This window comes from Hesperophylax consimilis, chromosome 3, assembly GCF_061612785.1.
Source record: "Hesperophylax consimilis isolate HC1 chromosome 3, BYU_Hcon_1.0, whole genome shotgun sequence".
In the NCBI taxonomy this organism is placed as follows: Eukaryota; Metazoa; Arthropoda; class Insecta; order Trichoptera; family Limnephilidae; genus Hesperophylax; species Hesperophylax consimilis.
In genome coordinates, this window is record NC_142838.1 from 7,361,063 (window position 1) to 7,387,625 (window position 26,563).

Here is a 26,563-nt window from a genome sequence, read left to right on the forward strand (position 1 = left end):
ACTGGCAACACCAAAATCATGGCGTCCTCGAATTAAGTCGTTCGGTGTGTTTTGTTTCGTACGATATCACATTCTATCTTCGTAATTTCATTCTGTTTGACCATGACATATTATTAACATTTTATTTAAAGTCGTAAGATCAATAGACACACAATGGCAACGTATTCTTCACCAGAAAGTAAGTAATAATACGCAGCAATTGACCGTATTTCACCCGTGTTTTTCACTACCTACCTTGTATCTGTCATTTGACACCTCACATCATACAGAATTAGCAAATTATGTGTTTATTTTCAAAGTAATAATTATTATACAACTTTGTTTTGTTGTCGTACTTAAATTTATCTAACCATTGCCCTAAATCTTGTCAAACTTCCACTAGCTCCCACATACTTTGTTTCGCAATATTCTATTTTTACTTCATAAGTTTTCAATAATTATTTTCATTATTAAATGTTTGATTTCTTTCAGGTATGTGGATAAAGTTCTTCTCAGAGGCCGGGCTTCCGCCGGGTATCGGGGCCACCTACGCTCTGACCTTTACAGATAATAGGATACAGATGAACATGCTCCTGGATCTAAACAAGGAATACTTGAGGGACATGGGAATTACGTGTTTGGGAGATGTCATTGCCATTTTAAAGTAAGTGAAATAATTATTTGCAATAATTATTAGCCCAAAACACCTAAAATACATGCCGCCGACGGGAATTGAACAATTGGTTCCCTTTGTTCTATGTTTAAAAAAAACTTGTCTTAAACATTAGTTTATCATTAAAAATAATAATAAAATATTGATTTAATAACTGTCCTCCCACACTCTACTCTTTATTCTTGGAGCTATTTTAGAATATTGTATTGTATTTTTAATAATCCGCCATGTAGCAGCCATAAGTACTTTATGTGGATGAGTTACCAGATGATTCTAATTCAATATTAATTTCAATATTTGTTTTAGACATGCCAAGAAGTTTCATGATGACACAGCTCGAGACAGGGTGCTGAGCATATCTGGTCCCAAGGTCCCCGTGGCTGCGGTAGCTGGTAGACCTGGCCTGGCCAAACCCACTACACGTTGGTATTCTGCTATCTTTCCCTTTGACCCTACAATTTCCTGAGATGACTGACCCATGTGAGAACTCTGGATAACGACCCACTCTTCGTAGCGTTGTACTTCACATCTCATTTAGCCTGAAACATCATGATGAAGGCCTCAGTAGTATTTGACGCTTTGGAAGATCAGCATGATCTCCAATGCAGTGTTTTCGATCTTACTGGAAACCACTGGAAAGTGATTATGTGTATTGGTTGCAGATTTCATGAGATATCAGTGAGTGTTAACTGAAAGGTTAAAGATGTTTTGTATATTTTTTTGTATGTTAAATGTTTTCCGTGTTTTACATTCTTATTACTTTAAACTGTGCTAAAGATGATTCCAAATACCTAACCTTATTACCCCTTTAGTCTGCTTCTCCCCTACTCTATCTACCTATTACTTATGCATGTAGATGCTGTATTAATTAGTTAATTTAGATCAACTCATTGTGCTTACATGAACAATTTTAATTCCTCGGTAGGGTTGAGGTTATTATATTTTCTTTTTATGATCTACAGCCACAACGAGAATGCTAGAACATTACACACGCAATCCTCCTGTAAGCTCTTCGCCTTCTAATTCTATGGCCAGTGTAAAGGAGAGACTGGGGGCCATACATATCACAGGAACCAAGAGGAAAGTCGTCACTCCGGGCAGTCATAGGTATACCACTTTTTCCTACCGAGTACCGACAATATATTTTTACCATTCCTATCACCGTAAATATTGTTGCTTGCAAATTTAATGACTTTTTCACGTTTTGTTGATTTTTTATTGTTATTTTATTGACTTAATACCAATATAATTTTCATGGCAACCATTTTATTAAAGGCAGAGCAAAATTTATAACCTGTTCCATACTATCATTTTTTTTAAATTTTCACCTCAAGTGTCCTTTTCAACTTATATATATTTTATTGTTTCCAAGCTCTTCTCCAGAGTCAAATGACGGAAGAGTAGAAGTTACCATACCAACCAAACACAAGAGGGATAATCTCAAGCAGCAAAATGTCTTTGAAGAATATGTGACCAATTCAACATCCGATTCCAAATGTAATTTATTTTATTTTATTATCTTTGCATGATCTTGAAGTACTAATCCAATATGAAACTGTAACAAATAATATGATGCTCTTTCAGTATTAAACAAACGCTTTTGTTTGCTTTTGACCAACTGTAATAACAATTATTTTTAAAAGATGTTGACAGCACTTTACTGACTCATTTGTTTCGCATATTTTTGCAGTACCATCTATGAAGAAGCAAATCTCTTCGAGTGTATTCAATCGATTGGGGTTGAATGAAGAATCAAGAACATCCCTTTCTCCCAACAAGTCTCCGCCAAAAGTGACCATCACAGGCCTGAAGAAGAATATCACCAAGTCAACAAGTAGCAGCAACACGGTGTTCTCTCGGCTGGGGGGAAAAGGCGACAGTCTTCGAAGGGACTCCTCCGATAGTAATGAACCACTCAAATATGAAGGGATTCTCAAAGGTTCTTCGCCTATTAAAAAGATCATCCTCAACAGGACAACTAGTGCCGATACATTCAAATCTGCCAAGAAAATAGGAACTATGAGAGCTGATGAAGAACCAATCAATGTTAGAGACAAATTACCCCTATCCCATCAGCGAAAATCTGTCAAATTCTCTTCCCACATTGATTATAAAGAAATTGAAAACCGTGCAACCACAAACGTTCCCCCACATGCGCCCACGGTGCCCCCTATAAGAACTGTTGCTATGTCCAAAGTAACCACAGTCGTTCCAATGACCAAAAAAGTCATAAAACGAACACCAGTCACATTGTCCAAAAAGAGTAGCGTTAAGACGAGACTGGGGAAATCGAGTCTCATCACAAAAAGAAGCAAATCTAACGTGTTCGGCAGACTAGGCATCACCTCCAAAATGTAAAACAATTCCTAATTATTGTCTAAATTAAAACTTATTTTTATTCGAGTTGTCCTGCCCAACGAACCTGCTGCATTTTTAGGATAGAATTTAACAACTCGATAAAATTACTCTCACAAATTTCCACGATAAGTGCAATAATTTTACATACTATGACAATGTAAAAAATTAATTTAACTGGAAACCCCGGAAACTAGTGTTCTTTTTTAAAAAAACCAAACAAATGGTTTTAATTCCCATTTTATACATAGTATGGATTAATCCGCGTACCTCAATATCTCATATCGACTGCCTATTATTAAACGGAAGCAGCTCTTCGATTTTGAATCGAAACAATTTTAAAATTCATCTATGAATCTAGATTTGTCTGAATATTTGAAGTTTTCAAACATGCTTTTTTAAATATGTATATTTGAATTTCTTTTTTGTTTTTGAGAATGAATGAAATCTTGGATGTGGAAATTAACCCACTTCACGACAGCTGAAACTCGTCAGATAGACTCGTTGTCAATGCATTCTATCAACTTTTGGTGACACCCTCGTACATGCACGCACTTTTCTAAAATTGGCCTCTAGCCGTCCCAAGAAATGGCGCGAAAATTTTAAAATAGATGTATTTCTGTAAAAAAAAAACTTGTTTCCATTATGTGTTGATTTTTTTTTTCTTATTGTTTTGTTCATTTTGATGAATCATCATTACCTTATGAAATTATATATATTATAGTCTCATATTAAATTTTCAAATGAGGATTTTCGACGCCCCTGTGTAATACTGGACAATCGTCAGAAATAATTTGTCCTCCATCTTTGCTTCCTAAACACAGATTTTGATCACTAGTCATTTTATTTACCTTTGGAATTATGCAAATGGCAAATTAATCATTCAATAAAAGGTTTAAACTATCTGCACTTCAAAACGAATACATCGTCAACTTATCATTAGTACCAAAAGTAACCATTGGATATGAAAAATTTGTATCCATTGAGCGCCAGGGAATCCAATTGGTAATCTTAAAACAATACTTGGTGTTATGGGATTTTGACTCTCAGCACTCTACAGAATTAGTTTTTAGGTCACAGGAGCTAGGCATTTCAAATTTTAATCATGTATGTGGGAAAGGAACTTGCGTCTTTATGTTACATGCAAAAACTGACTTTTATCATTTGTGTGACTTTTCTATTTCTAAATTAGTTTGTTTTTTATTAGTGGATCTTATATTTAAGCAAATCATACAAGTGATTTCTTTTAACAACACTCATATTGTATACACATTTGCATTCAAATTGTAAGAGCAGCAATTGGAATATATCTTTTTTTTTAATTTTAGGCTGCAATTGAAACTGTTAATAATTGTGAACATAATACTTGCATCAAAAATTTTACTTACTTTATTTAAATATGTATTGATTGTAAATTGTTCATAAACATTATGCTATCAACAATGTAGAGTTTGATTTTAACTTTAACGTCGCATTCTCACCTGATCTAAGTCTGAGAATCTATGGTCAATTTATAGAACGAAAGTTGAAGTCAATTCAACTTTAGGTTTCTATTCCATAGAGAAGTTTGTTCTCACAGATCTATTTCATAGATTCTTTGAAATAGATCAGGTGTGATACCGGTTTAACTGGATAACTCGCTTCATTATTTCGAGAGCTGCCGAAACATGTCTCACATCTCATTCCTTTAGTTATTGTATTTTAAAACATGAATTGTATGCTAATTTAAATACTTGCTCTTAAGTGCGTAAAATTTAATTTAGGAATGATAATAAAAGCTTTTAATATAATTATTTGATTTTATTTCTCTATTGAATATTCCTACAGATATCGACAACAAAATTAGTACCTACCGGTGGTTAGGTATTATAATAGTAAAATGAAGTTAACATAAAATTCTAAAAAAAGAATATCACAACAGTTGACAGCACAGGTCATTGGTTTATTTATGGCACAGGTTCTATAGGAGAGTGGTTTATTTATGTTCTATAGTATATGTGAGTGATCAAAACACAATCAACTCTTTGTGTCTTTTGAATTTTAATAATGGAGTGGCTATCCACAACTAAATTCATCAACAAACAATGTAACTATATTCAAGATGACCATTTTAAAGACATAACAGTGTTTGCGCTTTTCTTTTCTGCATTGTTCGATGAAAGGGGAGACGTGTTGAACACGCTGAAGCAGATGTATACAAAGCTGAAGAGTCGTAGATTGCCTGTTGAGATCATATTTATTTCAAAGGACGAATCGGAAGAGCAAATGCTTGAAACATTTAAAAATCATGGAGATTGGATAGCCATAGAATATAGAGAACCAATTGTGTTGGAGTTTGGTTTTATGTACGAAATTTGCAGTATTCCCAAGCTCATAGTTCTAGGAAAAGATGGAAGCAGAATAAGCAGAGACGGTATTGTTGACATTGAGAAGTATGGGATTGGTGCAGTTCTATCATGGACTTCCACAGTCCATAAGTTCTCTATACCTTAATTTATTGTATAAATTCTACAAATAAGAATGGTGATCACAATCACATTATGGATTGTCTTTTACATTCATAAATGTGTAAAATCTTTTTATTACCCTCTACTGCACAAAGAATAATAAATATGAAAGGTTATATTATTAATATTATAAAAATATCAAAATCAATGATCAAAATAGCATATTTCTAAACCAGTTTATCATAAAGTGGATCTTTTGATCGATTGCGTTCATTATTATTATTTGGTACTGACACATATGGGTATAGAAATTAACAAAAATAAAAAATATTCGTTATTATGTATTTACCAACTGTTTTTTTTTCAACAAACCTAACTTTGTTTCATTTATTGAAAAATAGAGACGGCAGTGATTGAAACCAATTTGCTGGATTCACAAAATTAGTGTGACCATTTGATAGTTAAAAATAGGTAACTGGCAGCACCGAACATTCGCTGCGCATCTGTCAAAATGCAACCATCTGTCAAACTCGAATGGAAGTGAAAATTTCACCGCTAGTGTTGGTTGCGCTAAATTGTTGATTCGATGAATTTAGCACACTGTTTTGTGCGGTTATTAAACTAAATAACATGCTGTTAGTTAATATTTTACCTTCATCGGTAAAATCATGGCTCAAATGAAAGTGTAACAACATGAATATTATATCATGCGTGTTAATTACTTGGAATTTAATTATTTTCATTAATTAAATTTCATCCCTGATGACATGGACTTGTCTCCGGAAGAAGACAATTTTCAGGGGAGACTATTACACCAGGTATTTATACAATTCATCATCATAATGTGGATAAAGTTATGGTTGCTATTGTTATTAATATGTCTCATGATTATTTTTCTGTGCACAAAATCCATACGTTTTTGTTTACTTTTTTGTGTAGATATCACCTTTCTTCGAACTATGTATTTATTATACATAAATACTATTTATAAATACATAATTTCGTAGGGTCGAAAAAATTACCACCCTTCTTCAGATATAATTTTACATGGGTTGTCTCGTCAACCTTTTTTAGGTATATTTTCCATATCATAATTATTTTGCAAAGATTTTCTAATCCCACTGTGTGCAGACTCTGCTATAAATATTTCCTAACTGAAACCATATTCCGCATTACTTTCATTCTTTGTATGCCTTAAATAAACAACCAGATAATAACATATAATTGCATTTGTTTACTGACCATCCTGGTGTTCATTCATTGTTTTGTATATCAATGGTCTGTTTAATGTTTATTGACCTACATTTAATATTTCCCACTAAGTATTTAACCAAACAATGTAATAACAAATACTGATCAACTTTGCTTTCCAAGTTGAAATTTATTTTAATAAATAATTTACATAAAGAAATGTTGTAAAAATTTATTTGGATGAAGATTAAATTATTCTGTTATGAAAATGGCAGGCTTAAGTAGATCACTTTCTAGTTATAAATAATAATCCCAATGTTTGATCACCTTATAAACACAAAAATATATTTTAGGATGTAGTTTATCTTTCAAATTTGTGACTTTGAGTGTTTAATATATGTATTATGATTTTCTTTATTCTTTGTCTCTAGGCCGCATTATGGGACAATGCGGAGCTGGTGGAAGACTTGGTGAGCAGCGAGGGAGGGCTGGTGGATGCGGAAGACAGTTGGGGCAGGACGGCACTGCATGCTGCCGCAGCCTGTGAACGATCCAGATGTCTTCCTATTCTCCTCGGGGCAGGGGCTGATCCCAACAAGGCTTGTGGACCTCGTGGAAATTGCAAGGTAACATTAACTTTTTAATACAATATTTCTGTTTATTTTTTGATTGTCTAGTTTAGTCCTGTCAAACCTCATTCCTTTTCCTTGGTACTAACCTTCCTAAAACTTCCCCCTCTCCTTTTCTTCCATCTCACAACATCTCTCAAGCTTTGTGGTATCATAGTTCAACACTTTGCAGCTGAACTCTACTTAATTGTGGTCATCACTTAAAAATACAAGCAATGATTTGTTCTTCAGTATAAATATCGAACTGCAGCCATTGCAGTGTTCATTCCTCTGATGATAACCACCATATAAGCCTGTCAGAATGTATGACTAATCACAAATGAATACCACCGAAACTGACAATGTTCCGATGCATTGATCTTTAGACAGTAACTGGAGTTTTTGTGACAGACTCCATTACACATAGCAGCGGAGAGGGGAGACACCGAAAATGTGAGGGAACTCCTGGTGGCCGGGGCTTCCTGGTTCCTGAGGGACTCGGCTGGCCACACTTCTCTTTTGCTTGCTGAACTAGCTGGTCACACACCCACCGCCAAGATACTCAAGGATGCTCAAGGTTTGTTGATTTGCCTTTATAAATGCCTCTATCCTAAAGGAATATAATATAAATATTTCGAAAGCGGACTAGAATTCTTTAATTTCTACTTACTTTTTTGCAGTCATAATTATTATTATCGATTATACATCAAAGAAAAACAGTGAAAAAAGTATTTTCTGTGTTATGTCAATTAATTTTTAATCTAAGTTACTGAAAGTTCTGAAATAAACAATTATTCAATATTTATTGTTTTAAAGTTAATTTTGTAGAACTCCATTTTAACTATAATATTTTCAGTAAAGCTTGCTACTGAATACGCCAAAATTATTGAAGCAACAATTTTTTTAAACTTAATTATTACAAGAAACAACTATCTATGTGGGCGAAGATGGAAAAACATGCACAAAATAGGTTATTTAGTCCTTAGTTTGGGTTATTTACATAATTTGTGCATATTTTGGTTGATACTGCCAAAAGCGACCTTTTGCCAAAGGTCACTTCGTGCTAACGAAATTTAAAATGGCAGCAAAATGACAGGAAATTTTGTACTTAGATTGAAAAAAAATAGAACTTCAATGCATCTTTTACCCTCTCCCGCTATGTAAATAGTTGCTTCTTTTAGTAATTAAGTCGAAACTAAATAAAATACCTCTGTATTCAATTATTTAAACGAAATGTTATTTAAATAATTTGTGCGTATTAACAAGTAAGCGGACTAAGGAAACTTTACCGTATTTTGAAATAATAATGTTATTATTATGGAAATTAAAAAAAAACTGTTTTTATGAATAAAATTTCTGCTATAATTTATAGTAACTTTTATGTGAGACAGCTATTTCTGCTTCTGGAGGCATTTTCGTATTCTTATAATAAAGTAAAAATTAGTATATAGCGGAATAAAAACATTTAAATAAGGTTTTTTTATGTTCATAATAATATTTTTATTATATACATATAATTTTTTTTGGGAAATGTACAGAAAATAGGGACATGGTTAATACCCACATTTAATAGAAAAACTATTTTGTATCAATTAGATAACAATGAGAATTAAGTATTTCATTTTCCTAAAATGGAAAGTAATGCATTTTAGTAGCTATTTCGTAAAAATAAAAAAAAAAACAGATAATTTGACATATTTTCTTCACACTATGTTTTGACAAAATAATTTTAAATTGTTTTTTATTTATGTTTTAATTAAACCCAAACTGACGACAACCTAAGAACCTGTTTTAGAATCATAGGTTCATATTTTGGTTTAAATAAGAAAATAAATAAACTAACCTTAAGGGGGGGCTAGGGTTAATTCGTACGAAAAAAGGCATTTTTTTGTGAATTTTTTGTGACAACACAGTTAAAATCTCTTTATTAAATCTAACAGTACAGTAAAGTATGACATTTTAAGAATGTTGTATAAAATTTTCACGGAGAAATATTAAAAAATACGGCAATGGCAGCAATTATTCGGACGTGTCTCAAAAAAAAGGAGAATGGCGGTGCCCCTCATAACTCGGTGCTGGGTCATCTGAAATCAAAAAATTAAAGTTCATTCGTTAGATAATAGTTTTTTCCAGGTAACGCTGGGAGGGTTTTTCGAAATTTTAATTTTTCACTTTTTTGGAACACTTTGAAGGGAAAAACGCTATTTTTCGTGAAAAAAATCGGCTAATTTGTTATTGTAAAATAATAATTATTAACAAATTTGAAAAAAAACTCCCCAGCGTTACCTTGTAAATTATGTACATAAATAGTTTTCAAAATTTCAAAAGGATCGGTGCAGTAGTTTTGAAGTTATGACGGGCACCGACTTTGAAAACGTGAGTTGTGGGAAAAACGCTTTAAAGTTTTGAACACTAAAAAATCTGGTATTAAACGTTTATAAGCAAATTTTATCGGCTTACCTCACACTTCACACTGAATCATCAATGCCAGGTCCATAAAGGATGTTGCTATTATCCATGATGTCTAAAGCACCTTTTTGCTCCTGTCTACGACGAATCCTGCCTTCTTTAGTTTGTCTCTCAGCTTCCTGCTCTGCTCGGCTTATACGTATGGTCGGGTAGGGGTTAAAATCCGACAGGTATAAAAATACTCTTAACTTCGTCAATTTTGCTCCAATCAACTTGAAATTTGTACACAATATTCTTAACTTATTAAACATTTATTTTAAAAAATAAAATAAAAAATACAAAAAAAAAAATATTTTTAAACCCTAGCCCCCCCCTTAAAATATTGACATCAACAATAATGGCCGCCCAGTAAAAATCGGTTTTAATTTTAAAGAGATAACTATTAAAATGCATTATTTACATTCCTAGAAAATGAAATACTTACCCCTCATTATTATATAACTACTACAAAGTATTTTTAAAATAAAATGTGTGTAGCGTATCCCTAGTTTCTGTAGGGTAAATACCTTTTTTTAATAGAAAAAATCGTAAAAAAACAACAGTTTCACGCGGAAAATTCTCTTATTTCCGTAAAAACCGATAACTCAATTACATACATATTATTGTCTTCGTTTGAATCAAAGTAGTTACGTAGATTTAAACTTTTTTGTATTATGGGTACCTACCTACCATCTTACAAATTAATTTATTCCTTCTCCGAGATCCGAAATTGACAACTAAATTTCTCACCCCAATGCGACTGCGTTGGCACCATGTTGACACGGTCACCTACCTACCCGTTTCCCATTTCATTATCGATTTTTAGGTTGGCCACACAGAAATAGGTGGGCGTGCGCGCGCTTTTACGATATGTCAAAATCGAGTCAAATGAGCGGGATAATAAACCGTAACGCGTTGTTATTTAATCGAAAGCAACAGTAGGAAATCGCTTAATAATCTTTAATGCATCGTGTGGGATATTAATTAGTGTTGTAATGGGTGAATACTGTGACTAATATCTGTTAATAATCGTGAAAATTGCTTTCGTGGACAGCTGTCCGATTTCCATATCAGCCGGCTTTACTTCATGTTTACTAGTCGAAGACGCCGGTCTTCTGGGCTTCAGTCCGTGTTGTTCTATTTGAATATATAATTATAATAACATGTCGTGATCTTCGAAGTGAAGAGAGTCATTTTAAGTGATTGTGCAAAAGCGTCAATGTGCAGAATTAACATTTTATCATACCGTTTTCAATTTCAACTTTTGAAATCGTAATATTGATCACGTGCTCGTAAAACTATTAAATTACACAGTGTCTGGAAGCTCGCGGTCGTAAGTGGAACTGTGGATTATGGTCTGAAATGTGGAATATGGCTTTTTCTTTATATTTTGTTTACGAGTAAACCGAGTAAGTTGAATATTATTTTCCTTATTCGACTGTTCAAAGGCAGGAGAGTATTACGGGTTAGCAGGGCATTTTCAAATAAGATAGTTACCGGAAATCTTTAAAGCGTTTTTCGTAATAAATTTGAATTTTCAGATAATCTGAACAAAACGTGTTTTAAATCATTTCGGAGCTTACTTTGCGATTTTTTCTATCTAGGGAATTTCATGTAACTAACGTTTCGGAATAAGAAATATTTAGATATTATCTTCAAAACTAACATGTATATTTTTTGAACTTAAAGAATTAACTAGAAACTTGTTATAAATCGGTAGAAATTCGATATGCGTGGCTTAATGTGTCAATAGAAATGACGATGCGAGCTGAAAATAGTTGGGTTGACGTAAAAAAACCTATCAGAAGTAAATGTGCAATACTTATGCTTACTTTTTTACTATACGACTTCCATCAATTATGTCGCTAAGATTCCCACTTTATTTTAGAGATTTGCTAGGGCAAATTCAACCATAGGTCAGTCCAATATACCAGGGCCGCGCGTCGCTAATTTTTATGCGTGGCTTCTTCACTTACGCCGTTAAGATTCCGATTTTATTTTAGGGTATTGTCTCGTCTTAAGATTATGCAAACCAAAATTATGTATATTCTTAATGTCTCATATATCACCATAGAAAATAGACTTGTATTATATTATCTTTGTAAATTACCATTAATAAAATAGAAGTAGAATAGGTAATAGATACAAAATCGGTTGACAAACGGAGTCTAAAAATGGTCGATTTAAACTCAAACATGGTTTTTATTTATTGTTATAATGTATAAGCATAAGTTATTTCTTACGTGCGTTCATAATTTTCCAATGAAAAATACATTTTCTGCCAGTTTGCCCTTAATTTTAATTTTTATTTTATTTATTCTCTAGAGAAACGATCGGAAAAGCTTCAATTTATCCGGGGCATATTTTTGGTATTCTTAATGTAAACCGATTCGTAGTAAAGATTAATCGGAAATAATGATTCCATTGATAGCTTCGTCCTTTTTATTGAAGTAAAGTTGAAAAATAGCAACCTATATTATGCCCCGTTCACACTGGGAGATAAATGTAACCCGGCGTCTTTTCTAGGCATGACAGTTACTGAAGGTCGTCATCACCGCGGTCAACGCGACTTTTTTAATGACAATCATTAGCTAATAAAGATCCCCGGTTGCTTTTGTACTACCGTTTGTACGGAGCGAACCGTGCAGTTTATGAATCTGTTAAAGAATCTGAATAATTGTACCTGCAAAGTATAATAACTGAACAAATCTATGCTGTTAGTGTTTTACGTAATAATATCGCGATTTGCTTTGTTTTAACTATTGATTCACAATTACTGTTTTAGATGGTTAAATCAGTGAATGAAGAGATATAAATTGAAAAACTGCAAAAATTAAGTATATCTTGCTTTTTTAGATAGATTATTTCGATAGGGTTTAAAAACCAGAACAATGTCACTGTGTACGTGAGATTTCGAAATACTTTGCGTAAGTCCGGGCACCACCGCCAGGGGGACTTCAGCTAGTCTATTCATTTAATAGAGTGTCTGGCGGATACCTGCGTTATTAATTAATGAATTTACTGGACAATTTGTATAGCGCCGCTTTTGTGGGATATCACCTCAGGCGCCCTTTACATTTGATGCAGGTATTACGAAAAATATAAATATTACAAAAAATTAAGAACAGGAACAGGTGACACGAAGATACGAAGAGTCCACAGCGTCCACCAACAGTGCCAGCATGAGGTTCGTCATCCGTCCAGGTATGTGTCTGCTGCTAATAAAGCGCTGACACAATATTGTCTCACAGATACCAGACCTTGGCAGCACCGCTGTGACTTTAGACTAAGATAGAAGATGGAGACTTTGCAGCAAGAATCCTAGGTGGTGAAGAAACTGGACCAGCTGTTGCAGCGAGAGAGTCCACCGCGTCCACCAACAGTGCCAGCACGAGGTTCGTCATCCGTCCAGGTATGCGTCTGCTGCTAATAAAGCGCTGACACAATATCCTCAAATAGATATCAGACCTTGGCAGCACCGCTGTGACGTTCGACGAAGATAGAAAATGGAGACTCTGCAGCAAGAATCCTAGGAAGTGAAGGAACTAGACCAGCTGCTGCAGCAAGAGAGTCCACCGCGTCCAGGTATGTGTCTGCTGCTAATAAAGCGCTGACACAATATCCACACATAGATACCAGACCTTTGCAGCACCGCTGTGACACCCCCGAGACCCTACTAGCGGGCGGTGTGGAATTGATTTTTTATATAAATCTACAAAACCTACAAAATAAGAGGAAGGTGGCTGTCTACATGAGGTTTCGAAAAACCACCGCCATCCCCCTTTCCCATCACTTAAACCAAAATGTTAATACTTATGGGCGACGCCGGAGATATCTAGTCTCTAAATCCGCGTCTGTCTGTTTGGACGCATAGTTCTTCTAAACTATACAACAGAGTTTGATAGGGTTTTCACTATCATTTAGAGAATTTCTTCCAGAAGGTTTATATATATATATATATATATAGGTATATATATAATACATGGATATTATATTTATTTGAAAGTAGAGAAAAGTCGAGCAACACCGGGTACACGTCAACTAGTTTATCGATAAAATGGAGCCAGTGCTGTATACAGGGTGTATCGCACGTACCCGACAAACTTTAACCAGCTATTCCTTAGCATATTTGGACTAAAAAATGTTATGGGCACTTTGCTGTCCGGTAACATTTTTTTTTAATAAAAAATTTACTATTCACATTTTCACCACATGTCACCAATGTTTTATCCTTTGTCAAAGTTTGAAAACCCATCTGGCAATATTTTGTTCGAGTTTCGTTGAATAATGTACGTACTTACCTACGTTGGCGCGCTTTTACAATCACAACGAAATGGCACAGCACCATTCGTCTCATTTTTAACTATTATTATTTAGTGTGTACGAAAGAGCGAGGACACTTTTTGACGCACTTGCTAATAACAGCTGTTGAACGCGAGAAACAAGGCAAATGACAGTGACGGAGTGTGGATTTTTTTATTTATTTTTTGTTTTTAATGGAAAAAAAATGTTACCGGACAGCAAAGCGCCCATAACATTTTTTACTCCAAATGTGCTGAGGAATAGCTGGTTAAAGTTTGTCGGGTACTTGCCGATACACCCTGTATAGTTTCTGCGTTTCTCCGCTTCTATATGATTGAATCATCTGAACTTTTAGCGAATCTTCAGAAATTTTATTATTTCTAGGAATTTTAAGATTAAGTTTCATAAGACGATGCATTAGTGAACACGAGAAAAGAGTATGAATTTTTAGACATAAATCAAATTTAGGAATGAAATGGATCCTATACTCAGCTTGACTTTCGTCTTTGCTCCGAATCCATGGGATGAATCGTCTAATCAGTGGTGGTTGGTTGGTTGGTTGGTTGGTTGGTGGCCTATATCGTTGAAAGTTCAATCGAAGATAAGGGGGAGAAAAAATTCCCTCAGATACATGCAAAAATTCTATGTTGGTATTTTTGATATTAGTTGGTTTCTTATTTCCCTAGATCCAAAGGAATCTCATCACATCAATAAATGCACCAGAGTTTGGCGACCTAGCAACAAAATACAATTCGGCGGTTCATTAAAACATCTGTGGCTAAGAAATATAATGTCGTTGGTAACAAAACACATACGCATTTTTCAGAAATTGGATGACATTTTATTTTATAAATAAAAATTTTCAGCAGTTAATATAGGAAATAAATGTCGGTACTATCCAATTGGGATTTGGCTTAGGTATTAGCGTTATTTTCTAGTCCCTAGGGATGAAGGTTCGATCCTCAATCAAACCAAAAAAAATTAAGATGTACTTATTATAGTTTTTTGGCATTCTAGGCACTAGGTACTTACAGAGATTAACATTTAGAGGACGACGCAAAAAATAAATCAGTGATAGTAAGAATTTTTAAAAATATGTCATGTTTATAGAAGAGATGGAACCCATGCTCGGTTTAGTTTCCTCTTTTCTCCAGCTCTGTGGGGCAAAATCTTATAAAAATTTTGACGCAGCGTCTTTTTCTAGCCAACATTAGTCTAACCATTTTGAGAGCAGCAAAAAATATCAGCCTCAAACAAACGACTGGACACGCTATAGTGTGAATGCGGCTTGATTTTGCTTTGAGTCGATATGGCTAAATATTTGAACTAAGGTGAGAATCTAGTTTGATTGGCTACAGAGTCTGGAATTTATATTTCTATTTAATAAATCCCAATATTAATTAGTATTTCGGTAATCATATAAATTAGGTAACCAGATCTATAGTTTTGTCTTATCTTATGTCAAGAGTCAGAACAATAGAAGAGTATGTATGAGACGATGTATGAATGCGAATGAGGCAAGGAGTGTGTGCCAATACCGAGTTGTTTGGCGGTCCATCCTCTCTGCCTACCCCTGCGGGGAAACGGCGTGATGGTTAGTTTGTTAGTTAGTCTTATCCTAATCTTGCGTAATAGAGATTGTTAATTAAAGTTACATAGTTTATTGGCCAATGTGAACAACAATTTCATACTTTTTTATTTAATTGATTTGGAGGATATTAGCAGAGCATCTATTTTTATTTCACTTAAATTCCATGTTACCTACGTTTCGTAAACTCTTACGTTTTATGTTACCTATATTCTGTTAACCTAAGCATTGTTAAATCTTATATTTTATGTAATCTGTATATTCTCGTATATTATGTAACTCTTAATTTTTTTGTATGGGCGTTTAAATGAAATAAATAAATAAGATAAGCGTTAACTTATTCCGTAGGAGACTCTAGAGAGAATGGTCATGTGCATATATTATAATCCTGTTTGTTTTTTTATGAACTTTGCACACACGAGTAAGCATCTTTAACGAATATTAAAATTCATTTCCAGATTGTTATATAAGATGTTGTTCCAAGGAGAAACCACCTCGTAATGTAAACTTAGTATTAGATTAAATTATCAAGCCAAATGCGTTGGTTAAGAATAATATATAATACTAGCTGCAATCCCCGGCGTTGCTCGGGTTTTACAAGGAGTTTTTAAAAATCAGACTTAGACTGTGATGATCCTTTTGTTTTGAAGGTCAAGTGGGCAAAATTTCATCGATCTCGGAATGAAACTATTGATGTAATTATTGGATAAAAAATAAAACGCTCGGTGGCCGCCACAGACGCCAGCGAGCGTTGTTCAGGGTTATTAATGGTTTGGAGTAAACTTTTGGGGTTGTGAGTTCTAGTAAACTGGGTGTAGTTTCGAGGTGGAAATAATAAAAAAATAAAAAACTAAATTTTGTAGGTATTTGATTCACTTCATCGTGCTATGTCTTCCTCGGGCGTCCCCGACTTCTACCATTCTCTTCCACGTCATATAACTCTCTATACCCAAACAATCTAAGCATCCCTTTCTTAATCTTATCCATTTCGCTTACATCAGCCTTATACATGCCTCGCTTTACCACAAATAAGTACCTATTTGTTTCATTTCATTGATTGTTTTAAGTTGTGTAAGATATATTATGGTACGTATACATTTGCGAACCTTAACACGAACCGAGCTACGAATTACGGGAAAGGAACGACATTATATGTGAAAAAGTAAAACATCTACGTATTTGAAAAATATTTGGGACTGAGTTTCGAACTTTGAGCTACGATTTCGACTTAAGCGTTAAGCTTCAAGCTTCGACTTTGAGCTTTGAGTTTCGAGCTTAGGGTTTTGAGCTTTGTTCTGTGAGTTTCGAATATGAGCTTTGGGCTTCGAGCTTTTAATTTTTAGCTTTGAGTTTCTCGCTTGGAGCTTCAAGTTTAGAGCTTTCTTGAGCTGTAAAGATACTCATATTTTAAATAGCAGTGCATAATTTCATCACGATGTATCAAAATAAGGGGTGGGAAAATGAAATGGGGTGGTTTTTAGAAATCTAATGAAAACAGTGACTTTCCTGTTGTTTTTAATGTCAAGTGTGCAAAGTTTCATCAATCGCGGAAAAAACTGTAGTTTGTGTAAAAACAAAGCCTCGCTAGACAATTATTCTTATATAGATAGATAAATAGCTGAAGTCCCCAGCGTTCCCCGGGAGTTATGTAGAATTTTTCGAAATCGAATTCACTGAAATTGTCCTCTAATTTTGAACTTCAAATGTTAAAAAAATCAACGAGTTGCATCAAAATTCTGCTTAACGGGGTGGTAAAAGGGGATAGTAGATTTCTAGATATCTCAAGTACACGGTGATCTTTATCTTGGTTCGAAGGTCAAGTGTGCAAAATTTCATCGGTCTTGGAATAAACTGTAAATTTGTATAAAAAAACATCGCCACGCCGACACTCTTCTTTAGTTATGTAAATAATTAATAGCTGATCCCGGCGTTGCCCGGGCTTCACGCAGGGTTTTTCGAAATCAGACGTATACGGTAATTTTCGACTTATTTTGAACGTCAAGCGTGCAAAATAAGTCTAAAAGTATCAAAATACTGCTGGGGTGGGAAAAGGGGTTAGCGGTGTTTTTCAAAATTTCATATAAACAGTGACCTTTCTCATGTTTTTATTTATTTATTTAACGCCCAGAGGGCTTTTACATTGTTGGTAGTATAATTTTAATTTGACAGATACTTTGAAGGATAAAAAATAAGAATAAAATTACATTTCATAAAAGCTATGCAACAAGTCATACAAACACAAGAAACAAAAACAGAAAATTACAGCTATTTGTAGGTTTACATGATGTGTTTAGTAGTATTGTTGAAATAAATGTTTTAAATGATCCACAAAACTTGCCAAGTTGGTATTGAATATGTCAACATCACCCAAGTAATGATTTCCCATAGTGTGAAGTCGTTGTATCGGAGAGTGGGCAATGTAGTTACGCTTATGTGTGCTGCTGTAGAATATTGTATTTTGTCGAATATTGTTTTGAAGGTCAACTGTGCTAATTTTCATTAACCTCGAAATAAAGCTGCAGATTTGTATACAAATCAAATCCACGCCTCCCACCACAAACACACAATCAACTTTATGTTATTAGAAGATGGTGGACCCATTCTCGTTCTTCTCCAACTTCTTACACCATATACAATAATGTAACTGTTCAAAAACTGCGTTACATCGACTCCTTATCTTATTCCGGTGCAGAGATATTGTGTTATATATTCCTCGGGCGTCTAAGATTTCTTCTACCATTCAAAGCAACCCAAAAACACTCCTGGTACTAAATAAGCACCAAATTTGAATTTTTCTGCTTTATCGGTACTACTTTTCTAGTTTTGCGAGTGCAAACATTCGCAGGCTGATTTTTTATGTACATATAAAGCTAAACTAGTACATATCAAAGTTTTTGATCGTTAAGTTTTTACCTGCTAGTCCCTAAAGACGGCCTTTTTTGCTTCTTTGGATCGAATTTCGTAAAGATCCCTCTTATTAAAGTTTTTTCCTCTCTGTGCGTACAACAGCAATCGTATGTAAAATTGTTTATTTTAAAAGATAAATAACTTATTTTTATTTTATGTATTTATTTATTAGATACTAACAAATACAATAACGGAATAGTGAATCTTTGAGTGTCCAACTGGGAAGGTTTCCCGTTTCACGACCAAAAATATATATTGCCAAATTTGTCCATTTGGTCACGAGAATTAAGCCTGTGACAGACCACGCTCTAAGCGCTCTACATTTTCGTGGCTTGGCCTATTTTAGCATATCGCTCGCCATACATTCCCATTGGTAGTGTATGGCGGGCGATATGCCGAAATAGGCTAAGCCATTTGCGTATAGCGTAACGTGTCGCCTACCTTATGGTAAATTTGAATTGTTATCCGATTGGACAATTATTTCTTTGTCTAATCGGACAATTCCAATGTGCAAAATATCATAGAATTTATTCATTTATGCAGTTCTTTCTCCGGACAATTCCAATGTGCAAAATATCATTGTTAAAGTTATCCATTTGAACAATTCTTTGTCCAATTGATCAATCAAGATAAGCGCAAGGCGTCAGTTTGCGGGTAATCAATTCAGTTGACAAATCATTAGTTAAATCACTCAGTAGTTAGATCAAGCAGGTTAAATCAATCGGTAGGTAAATCAATCTGTAGATAAATCAATCAGTAGTTAAATCAATCAGTATTCAAATCAATAAATAGTTAAATCAATCAGTATTCAAATCAATAAATAGTTAAATCAATCAGTATTCAAATCAATAAATAGTTAAATCAATCAATTGATAAATCAGTAGATAAATCAATCGAATCAGTAAATAATCAATCATAAAATCAGTAGATAAATAAAATGGTAAAATATAATAACAATGGAGTCTTGAGAATGCGAATAAATTCATGGAAATAAATTCGGTCTAGTCTCTAGTCCGTATTGTTCCCTTTGTGGTCTTTCTGCTATATTATTTTCTTACAAAAATGTCTCTATCTGTGGATGTTGTCTCGATTTCTTTGGAAATATAATGCAAATTAGTTCGTCTAGCCACAAAAAGTCAAACGTGAAAAGTCACCGAGGCACAGAAAGCAAAATCCGTTAACTTAAGAACCGGTTTATAAACTTCAGAAGGTATAGCACGGATGATCGATAAAGTCCTATGTCAATGCGATATTGACTAAATTCGTGATCTATGGTCAGTTAGCAACATTCCCTGGTCGACGATTGATAAGAAATTCCGAAAAATAAAGCCCGCCAAATCTCCTTGGCTGTCTATACACAACTTTTTAAATAATATCGTTCTTTATGTAAAATTCCTGGTTCATTCATGAATGGAGGACGATTAACAAAACTCTATGGAATGAAAGACGTCATTTATGCGATCAATTAAATCCGTTCGAACTTGGAGAGACGAAATTTAAACACTTGCTTCGTATATCTAGTATTATGGCTAAAGATATCATTGACCAATTCTAAGTTGTGAATAAAGACCTCATTAACTAATTAAGGCGAATCACTATTTTGATTAATCTTTACAATTGGTGTACATTATGAACACCAAAGAATATGCTTTATATAAATTGAAAGTTTTCCTATCGTTTCGTTTGAGTAGATAGAATACAAATAAAATAATAAATTACTCAATAAAAAAATATAAATGTAAACTACTAAAAAGATATATTTTCACTAGAAATGTATGAACGCGTAAAGGAAACAACTTTAAAAAATACAGTATTATAGCTAAGATTATCCGTTACTCTTTCACTTGATTAACTTTTTTGCTTTCTTATAAAATTATTTACAAAATAAATAAAAACCAGTTTTGTGCTTGAAATCGAATGTTTCTAGACTCCGTTTGTCAAGCGATTTTAATGCATATTACCTTCAATATAAGGTATACCAATGTTTCCCCTTAACTCCCTTTTTAATGCCAAAAAGTAAATACGGACTACCACAGCATATGTACTGAGGGTATTTGAAATGTACGGGGAAAATCGTCTGAACTTCTGAACTGCTTGTTTTTGGGGTGTTATGCCGTGTTGCGCTAATATCAGGATGATGGACACTGCAACGCTGTCCGAAACGTCGGCTAAAGAAGGAGTTAACGCAACACGGCATAACACCCCAAAAACAAACAACAAAAATGCTTTTGGCCGTGAAAAATCTAAAAACTTACCTTCTGAACTGCTGTTCTGTTAGCAAAGATTTCAATCAATACTACTCCTTCGGATAATACAGTTGATAATGTTCGAATCTATTTCGAAAGTGTTCTGTTTAATTTGTAATTACCCGAATCTATTATTGTGCGTTAGTACCTTTTCCGTCAATTTCTTTACACGTTGACGTCAGCGTTCCACATCCAGAGAAACCTTACGCGCGCACAAGTACCTTGTCCTCACGCCGGATTATGCGCCTTCCAAATAAACCTTCGTTTTCGTAAGTCTCATTTCGTCGTTCCGCTTTATTTCATTAACACCTACTTTGGAAAGCTTAGTATCCCAAATAACCGTACAACAAAATAAGAAACTCCTTAATTAACTAGAAATCGCCCGTAACGAAGGTCGGTTTTATCTTAATTATTCTAAAACAAAGAGAATGGTACCTTCGCATTTTCGTAAAAACTGCATCAAAGTGATCATTTTTTATACAAGAATAACGCGTGTGTGTGTGTTTGTGTTTTTATGCCGCTATAATTTCCATCAGTTTTTTACTAATAATATAACGTGTTGCAATATTTTTTATAAAACCATTTTCTTATCACTCCAATTTGAAACCTAATACAATTCATAAAAAAATCTATATCATTCGGAATTACACAATTAGCATTTGAGAATTAATTACCACCATTTGTGCTTAGTAAGCATAAGTATAATTGAGCAAATCTCTATTAGCTGTAATTTATTATCGTTCTTGTATCTGTTTTATACTATTACATATAGGTATATTCTTAAAATTTTGAAAGTTTTATTGAATAATATTAGAAGATGGGGTTTCCGGATACATTTTCAAACCAGACTGTTTGCTTACCTGTGCTCAAATTGAATAAAATATATCTCCGTGTTTGTACTTATACTTTGTGTGTGTTACGATTACTGAATACTAATATAATCGCTGCATTTCGTTTAACAGCAACACCTTATCAATCTATTTATCATCCATAGTCCGAGATTGCAACCGCTGCGATTTTAGTTTCGCAACGCGCGTGGCACTCGATGAATCAAATATCTCTATATACCAGTTCAAATATCACTTTGGTTAGATTGACTGCAATTCAATTGCAATCACAATTCATCTGCGATTACTTTGTCTCTGTCCAGATATTCTAGATTATTTTAGTAATAATCGTATTTACCTGTTTAACATTGTTTATATTTCATTGTAAAACATATATCTATCGTTAAAACAGATTCAACAAAGCGGTGATTTGATTTTCTTTGATTGATATTAAATTCATGTACGACATTTTATTATGGGGAGTGTTTTGAGAATGTATTAAAGTGAAAAAACCTTAAACTCAATGATAAGTGAAAAGATATTCTATGAAGGGAACATTATAACAAGATGTCAACGACGATTAAAAAAAAATATTGACTTGATAAGAAATATAATTAAATTCAGTGACAAGTGAAGGATACTACCAGGAGAACATGATGTTGCCATCGGTTACGATTACCGAGACCGAGTGTTGTTAGTGATCGCAGTGCTGCAGACAGTTGGGGGGCCTGTGAGACACATGATAGCATGCTGGAGCGCCAGCGGGGAGGGGGCGCAGCCTCCTCGGCAGCCATATCGCCGGAGATGGCGTTCGATGCCTGCGACTACTTCACGGATGATGTGTCGGTGCCGTGGGCCGAGTTGGGCAAGTTTTTTTATACTGCATATTGTATATATTTTTAAGACAACATAAAATCTAAAGCCGCGTCCAAATACGTGGCAAGCCTCTGCAAGCGTCCACAAGTCCCAGCGTCTGGTGCCGCGCGTGTGGCTTGGCTTGCGTAGGCTTGCAAGAGCTTGCGAGAGCTTGCCGCCGATCCGATCGAGGTCGGATATTTTGGCCCAAGCGGCAAGCGCTTGCGGCAAACGCTGGCGTGGCATCCACACGTTGGTACAACTTACGGACTAATAAACAAAAATTAGAATATTAAATGAATTATTTGGTACGCTTTCTATGGATTTTAATCATCCACCATCTTCTCTTTCGAATTCTTCGCTTTCTTTCGTTTTGTTTCGCTTTAAAATAGAAATAGGTTAGCGCAAAAATGACAGCTGATAACAGCTGCTTCGACGTCCGCCATCTTTGGGCGCTGCGAATAGTGCAAATGTACTGGCGCGCTTGCAAGTGTGGGGTCGCCAGCCATTCGCTTGCCAGAGCTTGCCTGAGCTTGCGACAAGCAGCTTGTCGCAAGGATCTGGACGTAGCATAATAACATATCTGAGGGAATAGGTGCAAAGAGAGAATTCATCGATGTTTTATCGATATATTTCTGTTCTCGTACATGATGATTACAGTTTACATAAATAATGTACAGAAAATTTTAATAATCTGTAACTGTATATGAACAGGTTAGTAGTAGTGTTACATGTTTATGTTTTCTTATGATTCGTATACATTTGCGAACCGAGACTCGAGCTGAGCCACGAATTACGGGAAAGGAACGAATCAATTGCAAGCGGCATTTCGCGTCATTTACGGTTGCTCCGTTCATTTCATATAAGTTGAGGTTCAGCTCGGCAGTTCGGCTCGCGAATAGTTTCTGGCAATATTTATTCGGTGTGTGAAAGTGTAACGGTGTGGAACAGCCATAATAATAGTAAGTTTTACTAGCGCAGACCCGTGAAAAATCACGGGACCGTCTGAGTTCTTGACAAATCAATTTCAGTTTTCAAAACGACAATTAAAATAGTTTTCTGTAAAAATACTATACATATTATAGAGGGACTTTATTATTCACACGAGTTCCAGGGGTCATTGAACCAGGGTTACGCAGGAAACGCGTACAACCGAAATTAGTATTTTGGATGATTGGTGGTATTTTTTTTACATTAGCTCCTATGTCGACTTTGGGGATGCTGTGTGGAGGGTTTTTTTAAGGAAAGAAAGGATAGAAAGTTCTGGTAAAAAAAAGGTATCTATGAGGGGTGGTTGGGAATCTGGGGATCAGTCAAGAGTGACAAACGTATGACTACGGTTCAAGGCGATGGGCTTAAAGTCCTGCTGGAGAGGTAAAAAGGTGTCCCTCAACCAGACCTCTCCAAATCTGGCCCGCCACACAGTAAGTGGGCAGACGCATCCGCCGCCAGGACCTAGACAATCCTCACCTCATGAACCAGGTCACCTAAGCTAAGTCATCAAACGTAGTTAGCCACTTGGGGTGATCTATGATAGAGCTGTTGATTATCCAGTAAATGATTCCCGAGGCGGCAGTACCCATACCCGCCATGCCATTCAGCCCTTTTACAACATCAAACAATTCCAGGAGCTTTTGAAATTAATTATTTTTTAATTAGCCTTGGATACGGTTCTGTTTCCATGTCACTTGCTCCGCCACTCTCCGACTGCTGACGTATGTGATTTTTATTTTATTTTAGGTATGCTATTATTTTACATTGAGATTAAATGATGTGTATGATTTCGCTACATAATAGGGTATCATACCACTTGCACTGGACCATCATAATTTTTAACTTAGGATTATTGGATCCTAAATTTCAGAAGACTTCTCCGGAACTTTCTCTACCTGCCCATGAAATATTGTAATATGGCCTGTGGCCAGGTTCCATTTTGGCTATATTTATTTATTTATCCATGTTCTCCATAAAACGGTTATGCATCAGTACATTACACAAATTTGAGGTACATGTAAGTATAAAAGGTCATGGGGGCAGTTTTACTATTTTGTGACATTCGTCAAAAGATAGTTGCTAAAATTGTCCGTCAGTTACGTTGAAAATTTCGACGGTCAATGCAGAATCAATAAGCAGTTGAGTCAACTCTGTTGACTGGCGCGTGCTGATAGGCAGAAGTCTTCGCTTTCGGAGTACAAAAAAAATGCATGGGATCTCCCTCATATAAGTTAACCTCTTTCAATATAAGTTCCGGAGATTAGTTTAAAGAATGTTTGCCTAAAAATATTTTTCGACGTGCTTCAAGGTGTTGAATTCGAGCATTCGAACAAGGATGGATATAGGAATGGATGGTACGTATATTCTCTCGTATAGATAACGCATTAACCTTTTTATACTTTTCCATTTCTAGGATATTTATTTATTTATTCAAACGCCATAAAATGGCTTTTACAATACAGTGATAATCGAATTACATGCGTACATTGGTAAACAGGATAATAATAGCAATAAATTAAAGAACAATTGATGTGTACACAAAAACTTTATTGCAAGTGATGCAGTTATTAATATAAGTGCAGTAAGACAATGCATAATTCAAAAGAAATGTATACCAGTGTAACAATAGTTGAACTAATTTATACTAGGCTTGTATAAGACCTGTCATAAGTCAAAGTACGAGGTGTCTATGATAATAGTCAGTAGTGAGTTTATTGTTATTATATGGTTTTGTTCAGAAGGGGCCCAAGTAATGGAACTATAATCCAGGACACTACGAACAAGGGCTTCATATATGTTCTTCGTATTGCGGTTCCGTTATTAAAAAAATATTGCATTGTTGTTTTCAGATTAGTAAATCACCTTTTTTTATAACTCAATCTCATAAAGTAGGTTAATCAAATTTGCTTGTTAATGTTGCTGTTTACTTTTGTGATTTTATGCTTTAACCGTCTATCCTACTTCCCAGCTATTTTGAGAAATAAGAGCAATAAACTTTGCAGAGTGCCAACCATCGTTATCTTTGTGAACTAACTGACCCCAAACGAGAGTGAATTAGTAATGCATTTTTTTGCGAAAATGTAGACTTAATTTTTTTTTATTTATATAATCAATCTGTTTTACTAATCTGAGTTTTTTTACTGGTGGCTAAATAAAAAAAGCGCTCGTCTTTGATGTTATCAAATAATAAATTTGCATGAAAACGTTTTTTTCAATGTTTTAAGCTTTGGGTTTTACAAAATTTTATATATTTTGAGTTGTAGAAAGTACCAAAAACAAATGTTTGGTACATCCGTAATATTTATTACGAACAATTCGTTATAAAACCCAATGAAATACCAATGCGATATATGAAATGCGGGTGTAGTGATAAGGGGCGCGCGCTGTCGTTATCACAAATATTTTATTGATTTTTTTTATTCTAAAGTTTGTAGGTTATTATGTTGAGTTATACCGAAAATGATTAAAAGATATTGCACACAGTAATTTAATTGTGTTTTCTGATAATACATCGTATTTACGATTGCTTCGGAATGAACATAATATTGTTTTATTTGGGGACTCTAAAAAACATGCAAACATCCAAAATATTATGGTGTTATTACTACGGTGTTTCTTAGTCCTGTGATGAGATGGAATTATTTAATTAGGTACGTCTTCACAAATATTTTATTGATTTTTTTTATTCTAAAGTTTGTAGGTTATTATGTTGAGTTATACCGAAAATGATTAAAAGATATTGCACACAGTAATTTAATTGTGTTTTCTGATAATACATCGTATTTACGATTGCTTCGGAATGAACATAATATTGTTTTATTTGGGGACTCTAAAAAACATGCAAACATCCAAAATATTATGGTGTTATTACTACGGTGTTTCTTAGTCCTGTGATGAGATGGAATTATTTAATTAGGTACGTCTTCGATGTCGTTTTTACTACTTTTTAGAGTTTTTTCATTGTCCTTTTTCAGACAGATTTTGATTCTTGAATTGTACTCATTAAACGTTTTAATTCGTTTTATGTCTATTCTATGGTTGTATAACTTATATATGTAATTTCTCTTCGATCTAGTGTGATGAATACGCCGTCTAGTAGGGGATTTCGTATTTTTGAATAGTTTCAATACTATAATATATTTG

At 34.5% G+C, this 26,563-nt stretch overlaps 2 protein-coding genes across 2 annotated transcripts in view; both read left to right on the forward strand.

Moving 5' to 3' along the window:
• Nucleotides 1–3,289, forward strand: LOC149424872 (uncharacterized). The gene is made up of 6 exons (XM_089650839.1): nt 1–178; nt 472–643; nt 959–1,074; nt 1,615–1,759; nt 2,025–2,149; nt 2,343–3,289. Exons 1-6 carry the CDS (start codon nt 154–156, stop codon nt 3,008–3,010), a joined length of 1,251 nt encoding a protein of 416 aa, XP_089506965.1. The 5' UTR covers nt 1–153; the 3' UTR covers nt 3,011–3,289.
• Nucleotides 3,290–5,982: 2,693 nt separating this feature from the next.
• Nucleotides 5,983–26,563, forward strand: part of Lrrk (Leucine-rich repeat kinase) — a 99,968-nt gene continuing 79,387 nt past the window's right edge. The window contains exons 1-3 of the mRNA XM_089647564.1: nt 5,983–6,272; nt 7,077–7,271; nt 7,665–7,830. Coding sequence (XP_089503690.1) covers nt 6,222–6,272; nt 7,077–7,271; nt 7,665–7,830 — 412 coding nt within the window. The 5' untranslated portion in view covers nt 5,983–6,221. The remainder of the gene's footprint in view (nt 6,273–7,076; nt 7,272–7,664; nt 7,831–26,563) is intronic.

Coding starts and splice junctions, on each gene's coding strand:
- LOC149424872 (XM_089650839.1), top strand. CDS start 154: ATGGCAACGTATTCTTCACCAGAAA. Junction 179..471: donor AACGTATTCTTCACCAGAAA/GTAAGTAATAAT, acceptor GATTTCTTTCAG/GTATGTGGATAAAGTTCTTC. Junction 1,760..2,024: donor GTCACTCCGGGCAGTCATAG/GTATACCACTTT, acceptor ATTGTTTCCAAG/CTCTTCTCCAGAGTCAAATG.